This window comes from Glycine max, chromosome 4 (genome assembly GCF_000004515.6).
Source record: "Glycine max cultivar Williams 82 chromosome 4, Glycine_max_v4.0, whole genome shotgun sequence".
NCBI lineage: Eukaryota > Viridiplantae > Streptophyta > Magnoliopsida > Fabales > Fabaceae > Glycine > Glycine max.
Genome location: NC_016091.4, coordinates 1238792 through 1249399, shown reverse-complemented (window position 1 = coordinate 1249399; position 10608 = coordinate 1238792). Strand labels below are relative to the sequence as shown.

Below are 10608 nucleotides of genomic sequence, written 5' to 3'. Positions count from 1 at the left end.
TATTTTATCGGCACATGATATGAGCCAACCTGTACTTTTCGTTGGTCCGGGTGGATGATAGCTCCATCTTCGCTCTTTCCCTTTGTCTGACCTGATGACTATTACAATCCAGTCAACCTTCTCTCTCTCTCTTTCTATATATGCATTTTCTATTATTTTTTAAAAACCTATTTTTTTATTTTTATGTTTTCCCGTATTATTACTAGTATTAGTTCTTACTTTTCTTATAATATCACCTGAGTTTTTTTCATTTTTGTTTTTGGTGTTTCTCTTTTACTCCCTCAACTCAACTCAACCACCTCTCCCCTTTTGCAATTCCAACTCTTTAACATGGCACAACACCAATTACGTTGTGCAATCAACTATGTTTCAAGGGTTTTTCTTCAATTCTCAAACTAAAAAGTAAAAGTAGGTTTTTTTTCTGGCAGAGGTCCCTCTCGCTGCTTCTTTGAACTCCGACACAGGTACGCTTCTTGTTGATTAGCTTACTGTGGTTTGCAATTTTTCGATGCGTTTTAGAATTATGACTATCTGTTCGTTTCGTTTATCATCGCTGCTCCGCACTTGCTATTTGCTCTTAAAACAGTTTCTATTTTTGAATTGATTGAGTCTGAATTATTTGAAACGCCATCGGTCTCTGTTTAAATGAAGGTTGAGCTGAACTAAGTTGCATCGCCCTGTTTCTAAATTAAGGGAACATGCAACTCTGGGAGATCTGTTGTGTTACGTTTCTTAGTTATTGATATTGGGTCATTGCAACTGTCTAATTTGTCTTGATAATTGTCTTGCTTGTCATTACATTGGGCAGCGACAATCAGAGGGGTTTTGACTTCATTTGATTCACAGTTGATCCAGTTCTGTCTGTTTCATTATTGTAATTAACTTCTGACACAATTGGTTTGTGTTTCTATTCTAGTTGCTGATGCTTTTCTGGCATTGGTTGAAGATAATATAATAGTATATAAAGAATTTAATTTTCATGCACTGTGCTTGTAATGCCAACCAATTAGAAATAATTTTAAGTATAACTCTTAAAATAGTTATTGTAAAAGTCAACAAACATGGTAAAAACCCTCTATACTGCCAGTGCATTCTAATTTAATTCTATATGAATGTCACACATTTACATTGAATTTATTTGAACTTGCAATTATTGTAAGTTTCTCATTGCTACCTTAACCTTGCGTTTTTTGTGATAGATTAGTGGGCATATATGATGGCTGCGAGCTGGGATGGAAGTAGTGACCCTGGCAGTCAGTCAGATGATAGCTTTCTTGAGAGGTTGCACATTGAGCCTCTTTATGATGCCTTTGTATGTCCGCTGACGAAGCAAGTTATGCGTGATCCTGTTACTTTAGAAAATGGGCAGACTTTTGAACGTGAAGCAATTGAAAAATGGTTCAAGGAATGTAGAGAGAGCGGGCGGAGACTGCTATGCCCTTTGACTCTTCAAGAACTAAGAAGTACAGAGCTGAATCCAAGTATGGCTTTGCGTAACACCATTGAAGAATGGACTGCCAGGAATGAAGCTGCACAGCTGGATATGGCTCGCCGGTCATTGAATATGGGGAGTCCAGAAAATGAGACTCTTCAGGCCTTAAAGTATGTCCAGCACATCTGCCGAAGAAGTCGATCAAACAAATACACTGTCCGCAATGCAGGGCTTATCCCAATGATTGTTGACATGCTGAAGAGTAGCAGCCGTAAGGTTCGTTGTAGAGCTCTGGAAACCCTTAGAGTTGTGGTAGAGGAAGATGATGAGAATAAGGTTTGTCGTAGTTTGATGGTTATCATTTCATTTCATTTCATTTCCTGTCTAGTTTTTTGGTATCATAAGTGTACTTTTGGCAAATTGATGTTAACATATTCTCTTTGCTCTAAAGGAATTGTTGGCTGAAGGGGATACTGTTCGCACTGTAGTAAAATTCCTTTCACATGAGCTTTCTAAAGAAAGAGAGGAGGCTGTCTCCTTGCTTTACGAGCTCTCAAAATCTGCAACCCTTTGTGAGAAGATTGGTTCTATCAATGGTGCCATTCTTATACTAGTAGGGATGACAAGCAGCAAATCAGAAGATCTTCTCACTGTTGAGAAGGCAGATAAAACATTGGAGAATCTGGAGAAGTGTGAGAGTAATGTGCGGCAGATGGCCGAAAATGGTAGATTGCAGCCTCTTCTGACCCAGCTTCTTGAAGGTACTAAGACTCTAATATATATTGCAGCATACCCCATGTTGTGTGGCTAATTTGCTCATTATTTTATATTAATTCTTGAGAGAGAGAACATAATTTGCTAGACTACCATATTACACATTTTCCTGTTAAAATGGTGTGCATGGTTTTTCTTTTTTCTTATGTTTTTGAATTATTTGGGGGGTAATATTTCTTGTATGGATATTTCAAGGATCTCATGAAGTGAATAATTAGAATGTTACAAGACACTTTGGCTTTCCATTGATTCATATCATCTGGCGATGACTTTGAATCATGATATTTGGATGAATGATGAATCAGTACAATTTCATATCACCAATAAGAATAAGATGTTTTGTTGTGATTTTTTTCTTTCTTTACACAGCCAATCCAGGCCTGGATAAAAGGATGATTGTGTTAGAAAGTCAACAGGCAACATCAAACTTTGTCAAATCTTTAATGATATTGATCAACTTTTTGTTTCAACATTTTTTATTGGCTCATTGGAATATCTTCTTGGTGGAAAATTGCTTCCATTAAAATATTTCCTGGAAGAAAATATTTTCAGTTCTGTTGAATGTAAAACATCATCTTATATTTTCCACAGTTTCACCTCTTCAAATAATAGAGAAGTGTTTCCTGGAAAATGTTGTCTAGTCCAAACACCAGAAATTATACAGATAATGCAAGCAATTAGAAAATGTGTGATTACCAAAAATTTATCAAAAATATATTTGCCAGGAAATATTAGAGAATGTAGCCCTAGGTAAAATTGCAGTGTGGACATAATGCAAGCACATTCCATTTAATTTTGATTAATTATTTACATCAACTACCCTAAATATTTGGAATCATGACCGGTCACTTGCTTGTATAACTTCATGTTCCTATGTGGGTATCATGTTTTTCATTAAAATGTTTGCAGGTCCACCAGAAACCAAACTCTCCATGGCTACATACCTTGGTGAGCTGGTTTTAAACAATGATGTTAAAGTCCTTGTTGCTGGAACTGTGGGTTCATCTCTGATCAATATAATGAAAAGTGGTAATATGCAATCAAGAGAAGCAGCACTGAGGGCACTAAATCAGATATCATCATGTGACCCAAGTGCAAAAATTTTAATAGAGGCTGGAATACTTTCTCCTCTTGTCAATGACCTTTTTGCAGTCGGTCCTAATCAGCTTCCAACACGATTAAAAGAGATCTCCGCTACAATTCTTGCTAGTGTTGTAAACTCAGGAGAAGACTTTTATTCCATTCCATTTGGGCCTGACCACCAAACTCTGGTCTCAGAGGATATAGTTCGTAATCTACTCCATCTTATAAGTAACACTGGTCCAGCAATAGAGTGCAAACTTCTCCAAGTTCTTGTTGGACTTACTATTTCTCCAACTACAGTTCTGAGTGTTGTGGCTGCTATCAAAAGCTCTGGTGCCACCATCAGTCTAGTTCAGTTCATTGAGGCACCACAGAAAGATCTGCGTGTAGCTTCCATAAAACTTCTTCAGAATTTGTCTCCTCATATGGGTCAGGAACTAGCTGATGCACTACGCGGCTCAGTTGGACAGCTTGGTAGTCTAATTAAAGTCATATCAGAAAATACAGGAATCACTGAAGAGCAGGCAGCGGCCGTTGGCCTTTTAGCGGATCTTCCTGAACGGGACTTGGGCCTCACAAGACAGCTACTAGATGAAGGTGCCTTTGTGATGGTCATATCCAGGGTGATTGCCATCAGGCAGGGAGAGATCCGAGGCACTCGCTTCATGACACCATTTCTTGAGGGGCTTGTAAAGATTGTTGCAAGGGTTACATATGTCTTGGCAGAAGAGCCTGATGCCATTGCTCTCTGCCGTGATCACAATCTTGCCGCTCTCTTTATTGATCTGCTTCAGTCCAATGGACTTGATAACGTACAGATGGTTTCTGCTACAGCTCTGGAGAATTTATCCCAAGAATCGAAAAACTTAACCAGACTACCTGAAATGCCATCGCTGGGTTTTTGTGCTTCAGTGTTTTCATGCTTCAGCAAGCAGCCAGTCATAACTGGATTGTGTAGGCTCCACCGAGGGATATGTTCTTTAAAAGAAACATTCTGTCTCTATGAAGGGCAGGCAGTGCTTAAGTTAGTAGGTCTACTGGACCACACAAATGTGATTGTGGTCGAGGCAGCACTTGCAGCCTTAGCTACTTTAATAGATGATGGAGTAGATATTGAGCAAGGAGTGGCAATTTTGTGTGAAGCAGAGGGAGTGAAGCCTATACTGGATGTGCTACTTGAGAAAAGAACAGAAACATTGAGGAGGAGGGCAGTTTGGGCAGTGGAGAGACTATTGAGAACAGATGATATAGCCTATGAAGTTTCTGGGGACCAAAATGTGAGTACTGCACTTGTGGATGCTTTCCAGCATGGTGACTATCGAACTCGGCAGACAGCTGAGCGTGCCCTCAAGCATGTTGATAAGATTCCAAACTTCTCAGGAATCTTTCCAAACATGGGATGAAATGAACTTTGTAGTATTTTGTTGTAGATGCTTCACTGTCCAGTTGATGATCACAAAAATTTGTATGTAATTTTATCTTGTGCCAAGCAGTTTTGGATTGTATCTATGATGGTTATCGTCTACTATATGCATTTATCCAACTGCAGTTGGGGATTGTTGTATACACGTTACCCATTCTTTTACCAGGTGTTCATTTGTTGCTCCTGATTCTGTCGCTTTTTGAGGTTTCCATCATACTATGGAAGTAATAGTTGTAAGTTTTATTTTGATAAAAAGAGTTACTACAGGATGAGTGCTGAGTATTTGTATTTTTTTTGTGAATTTCTGAGTATTTTGTTGTTTTTGAGGTTTTTCCCTCTAAATTTGTATTCATGAATTATGATTAATGATTAATGATTTACTCGTGGCGGTGGGTTTTATTTTACCATTACCAACTATTCCACCTCGGCATAACGTTTTTAATTTTACCTTTATAGATAATATGTATTTTTTTTATCCTCTATCCTTAAAAGGATAAAGTATGTTTTTTTGTCCTCGAAGTATGAAAAAGTTTTCATTGTAAAATTAAAATCTATAATCAAATCCACGTGTCACTCTCGTTGTTCCCATAAATAGTTACGATTTCTGGGGCCCACAAAATGCAAAAACCGTCACAAATTTCCGAACCCCTCTCTCCAACCTCTTCATCTTTGAAACTTTCTTACCCCAATGGCCAGAAGGAACACGAAGAGAGAGAAACAGTGTATGGATCTGCAGAGAGAGAAGGCGATCTGACCATATCGAGCCTCGGAAAGTGGTGGCGGTTGTCGCCCGCATCGACGAACAGGTTCAGTGGCCGTTGGAGGGGTGGGTGCCTTGTTCTTGGTGTTTGAGGAGCGTGGCGAGGTGAGTGTCGGCATAGCGGGAGGACACGTGCAGGACGTGGGACTCATCGTTACCTTCAAGATCATCGCCATACCTTACAACCACCACCACCAAACGAGCAGATCTAGTCTCGGCGGCACGAGATCATTGTTACGTGAGATCTGAGTGCATGCGAGTTGTAGCACGTTGTCGGTGGGCAAGCGCTAGGTCAAACCCTTGATGCACCTCTACACGTGCGGTAATGCAAGAAGGTGCATCCCGCACTTGTCCATCTCCTCCTCCGTTCACCTGCAGGGGCATCTCCTTCATTTCGAATCAAGAATTGAAGACACTAGTAATTAAGTAATTAATGTTGTGTGTGTATTGGAAGAATGCGTGTTCCGTGTATTGGGAGAATATGAAAAAGGGGAACTTTGGTTTGGAATGGTATTCTTCAAATTGTTTGAAATTCAGACGACATTCTTTTGCTCTTCTGAGTTTTTTTTTTTTTTTGTTTTTTTCATGTCTCTTTGTTGTAGGGGATGAGCAGCTGAAGAACAGATTCCAAGTTTGACTTTCGATTTTATTTGCTTTGCTTGATCTTATGTGCTGGGATTGATTGATAGCATGAAAAGTAATGACTTTCCATTTCTGATATGCATCTGCACTTCTATGTAGTTTGAATGGCTTTTAAATTTCATTAGAAAATTTGTGGCGGCTTTTTTCATATTGTGACGATTTTTAATCCTCAAAATTATTTTTAAAATTAAAATTAAAAATATGAGTCGGGGTAAAAAATAATAAATTTTAATTTTTCGACTCAATTTTGCAAGATTAAATTTAAATATTTTTATATTTATGAGAGAAAAAATATATTTTAGTCTCCTAATAAATACCATAAAGAAGAATTAAATTATATATTTTAATGAAGCAATACTTTAAGAATACTAATTTGTAAATCTAATCTAGTATAAATAACACTAATTTATTTTAATAAAAAATGATATTAAAATAGTTTGTCTATCTATTGATAATATAAAATTAATTTATATTATCACGTAAATATAAATTATAATTTAAATTATTTTAAGAAAATTATTTTATAAATTAATAAATTTATCATATATTATGGATCATGATTATGTAAATAATTTTATCCTTGCAAAGCCTTTTTCGCATTTTTATATTGACCATGCATTTGGAACAAAAAAACATTTTTTATAATTATAGACTTAAATTAACGTTATTTTTTAATCAATTGGATTAACTATTATCAAACTTTTATACAATTGAAAAAGTATCACGTTTAACTTTAGAAAAAAAATGAATATTTTTTTAATCACTGAAATTTTAAAAATATTTTATTATTTAAAAATAAATTTTTTAAATAAATTTTATCAAAAAGCTTATTTAAATAAGTCATGGAAAAAAGTTATTAGAGTTACAGGTTATTTTCATAAATCTCAATAAATTTTGTAAAAACTTGTAATTATCCGTTAATTTTATTGCAAAGGCCTCTAAACTAATTGAATATTGATAATAGTGAGATGTCTTTGCTGCTTGTAGGAAGAATTAAAATCGTTGCTGAATTGAAAATAAAGGTAGACGTCAGTGCGTTATTCTTTAAACGAAATAAATGTTTGTTAGAATTATGAATATTTATACTTCATATAGATAACTATCCTGACCTTGATATTCTTAAATTTTACTTATTTCAAAAGTTTCACAATTTATCTTATATATTTGTTTTTACATATTCTTTGCTGTTTTTACATATTTTCACAATTATATGGTTTAAAGGGCATGTATAGTTAGTGTAAGTATTACATAGTTTAACAATCAGATATCATCTTTAATATAACTTATAAGATAATTATTATAAAAATTAATAAATTTATCATATATATATATATATATGTCAACATCAAAATAGTTTTCTTCTTGTTTGTATTTTACTTATGACTAAAATTTTCATATCGTTGCATATTGCATGCAATCGACTGTGTTGTCATTATCCACACGCACAATAGTACATAAATTAAAAGTTTTCGCATGGCCATTTCAAAAGTTACGACCAAATAATTAAAATTTTGATTTTTGTGACTTTTATTCTTCTAATGAAAAAAGAACTAAAATTCCAATACAAGTAAAATAAGCCTCTTTTCATTCGGTTAAAAAGGGATAAACAAGAATAAACTTAACAGTTAAATGGTCACATGCAAATAATGGTAGATGCACAGATTCACAAGAAAATCTCTAGCAACTTTTCCGGAAAACAAGATTAAGGGTGCAAAATGCACCTAATCACACATTATATACTCGTTTTCATTGAGCCAATTCCCTGCCTCTGGGAGTGTCTTCTTCAGAATTGAGACAATGTCACTTGTATTGCATACACGTATAGCCATATGCCAAATACACAAGGAGGCTGATTAGTGCTACTAGTTATAATACAAAAACCTAATATAAGTGCAAAGTCGGTGTGGAATTCAACTTTTATGATTGGTGAGAAATGAATTAAATAAAAGGTACATGAGAAGCACAGAAACTGAGAATCGTGTTCAGAAGATTTGCCCATTACAATTATATGCAGCAAATATACAGCAGGACTTACCGGTCATGTTGTACCTCAAAACATAGAGGGAAGACCTAAGATTCTGTTGTTTAGCATACACGCACAAAGGATTTCAAAGGTGTAACACTGCCACAGATTTGGTCAAGCACGAAGAAACGTCCAGCTCATGAGTAACATGATCCCTTGAAATATGGTTCCAGTTTGCCATATCAGACACATCACAAACGGTGAAAAAACCCAATACCCGGCCAATTATTTTGAACATCTCCACCCCAAAAATCAGGCTTTTATCTGACACAAAAACAGCGTTCCAGTCCATTGGGGCATCCGGATGCACTGAGGCTTCAGTCCAGGTAAGATACATGAGATCCAACTCCCATAATTTTCTAACAGCCTTGTTTCGTCTCCCAATCTGACCATCCCCTTCACACCAGGACACTGAGAGCATGAAAAGGCGGCCATCAGAAGATACAAGTTTGGGGTAGTACCCATGTACACGAGGTGGGATTGGAGTGGCTTGAATTGCAATCCAGAAACCCCGTTCTATGTCATATGCTGCAAGCTTGTCTGTTTCAGAATAAACATAAAACATCCTGCCACAAACAATTCCAGAACGAGCAACCCCAAAATCAAAAGGTAATCTTGGGATTTCAGTCCATTTATTTGACACAGAATCATATATTTCCCCAGCGTCCAGAGGCTCATCCCAAGACCCCAGACCTCCTACAGCTATCAACAAAAATCTTTTACTGCCCTTTGAGCTTGAATGGTCACTTTTTTGTCTAAGAAATTTGTATGCCTTTCGACTGGGCAAAGATGAAGCTTCAGTCTCATTAAAAGCAGGTTTGCAATGACGTCTCATTGAAAGCTTGTGAGGATCCTCATAGACGTCTGAAACCCCACCAATCCTTGATCTTGGAAAACGTCTATCCTGCCGACTTTGATGACTTTGACAAGTTGGAAAATCCAAGCTGACCTCAGAGATTCCTAATATAGGATTTGATCTAGCATATTTCATGGATGGCATTTTACGCCAAGATTTTGTCAAGGGGCTAAATGCAAGCACCCCTTTGTGTGTTTTGAATGAGCTCCTATCCACTTTCCCAAAGTTAGTCAAGCTCGAACATCCTCCAACAATGAAGATATCATCCTGTATACCAGCAACAGAGAACAAGAACCTTCCTCTGAGAAAATGAGCATCTATCCTGTGCCATTGATTCAGAGACACATCCAGCGCATGTATCTCACCAGAACAAAATCCATCTTTAACAACCCCGAACAGAAACAACCATGGACTTTGATATGAACCCTCCCTTCTCATATGGAGGAACCTAGGCGTGGTGGTCAACGACCTCCATTTTTTACACACAAGACGGGCATTCATGAGACTTGTCAGTGGAAGCCTAACCAAACACATTTCAAGAATATCATCAGGAAGAAAAATATGCATTCTATTGTTTGTAAACAATTCTTCAAGCTCAGAATTCTTTCGGTTGTGTCTCCTCCAGAACCTGTCCTTCACCCCATATGAAAAGCAATCCACAGCAGTTTCTTCTGGGCCACAAATCGGCTTATATCCCTTTCCTTCGTCACTGGCACTAGATCTCCTTCTACTGCTTGAATCGCCAAAATCATCACCAGTGTCAGCACCTACCTTGCAGCCCCCACCTCGTCCATACAGATTTAAGCATCTTAAAGAAACTCCATTTACATCGTCAGCTTCTTCCCCAGAATTCCTGTTACTCTTCTTCCTCCACTTCTGGCTAACACTCCTCACAAGTCGCTTTGACACACTCAAACTCTGTAAATCTTGACAATGAGATTCGTCTGCCCCCAATCTTTCAGAAAACATTATGCTCACTAATTCTTCTTCACAAAAAAATATACAACACCCATAGCTATCTTGAAAATTTGCGTTCAGAGTAGCACCCAAGCTCTCCTATGATTCAATGTTCCAGTTAACATTCCACATCAAACCCACAGAATTCTATAATTAAAACAAAAGGGAAAACAAAAATGATCCTGAAAAAAAGAAGAAGAAGGGATTTTTACCTCGCAAAGCCAATCAATGAACCCAGATCCTGAAGGGAAACAGATATGTATGGTTAAAATTGACAATTTAACATGAAATTAGAAGAAGGTTGCGAGAGAGTGAATCCCTGAGAGTGTGAACAGTGAGTGATACCTATGTACAATACATTTCATATAGACACATAACTTTCTGGTTTGACGAATCGAATCTAATGCATAACGGAAACCTCACTGAATTCCAAAGACGGAAAGGGAAAAAGGAAAAGGAAAAGAAGAAGACTTACATTGCAATGCAATTCACAAAGAAAAATGAATCACCAATTTCTTGCTCCATTAGAAATGCTCATCTTATACCTACCAAAACTTTACTTTTTTCATTTTATGGCTCCTCCGATTGGAAAAGAAATAAATAAATAAAAAATACAAACAAAAAAATTGAGCAGTAAACAACAATTTTGTGGCTTGAT

At 36.7% G+C, this 10608-nt stretch overlaps 2 protein-coding genes across 3 annotated transcripts; one reads left to right on the top strand and one right to left on the bottom strand.

Annotated features, from left to right (window-relative positions):
* The first annotated feature begins 54 nt into the window (after nucleotides 1–54).
* LOC100815928 (U-box domain-containing protein 44) lies at nucleotides 55–4978 on the top strand. 2 transcript variants are annotated; one of them, XM_003522992.5, is made up of 4 exons: nucleotides 55–464; nucleotides 1200–1768; nucleotides 1884–2193; nucleotides 3116–4978. In XM_003522992.5, the coding sequence occupies exons 2-4, from the start codon at nucleotides 1214–1216 to the stop codon at nucleotides 4690–4692; spliced, it is 2442 nt and encodes an 813-aa protein (XP_003523040.1). In that variant the 5' UTR covers nucleotides 55–464; nucleotides 1200–1213; the 3' UTR covers nucleotides 4693–4978. The 2 variants fall into 2 exon arrangements, with proteins under 2 accessions (XP_003523040.1, XP_006577931.1); XM_006577868.4 differs by having other exon boundaries at nucleotides 111–464; nucleotides 1205–1768.
* Nucleotides 4979–7903: 2925 nt separating this feature from the next.
* LOC100813797 (F-box/kelch-repeat protein At5g42350) lies at nucleotides 7904–10608 on the bottom strand. The gene is made up of 3 exons (XM_003522988.5): nucleotides 10426–10608; nucleotides 10163–10191; nucleotides 7904–10049 (listed from the first exon to the last, which is right to left on the bottom strand). Exon 3 carries the CDS (start codon nucleotides 9960–9962, stop codon nucleotides 8223–8225), a length of 1740 nt encoding a protein of 579 aa, XP_003523036.1. The 5' UTR covers nucleotides 9963–10049; nucleotides 10163–10191; nucleotides 10426–10608; the 3' UTR covers nucleotides 7904–8222.

Bases quoted from the DNA above. Each gene is read 5' to 3' on its own strand.
- LOC100813797 (XM_003522988.5), bottom strand. From the start codon at position 9,962: ATGTTTTCTGAAAGATTGGGGGCAGACGAATCTCATTGTCAAGATTTA.
- LOC100815928 (XM_003522992.5), top strand. From the start codon at position 1,214: ATGATGGCTGCGAGCTGGGATGGAAGTAGTGACCCTGGCAGTCAGTCA. The intron at 1,769-1,883 runs GTTTGTCGTAGT...TTTGCTCTAAAG, and splicing joins AGGAAGATGATGAGAATAAG to GAATTGTTGGCTGAAGGGGA. The intron at 2,194-3,115 runs GTACTAAGACTC...AAATGTTTGCAG, and splicing joins TCTGACCCAGCTTCTTGAAG to GTCCACCAGAAACCAAACTC.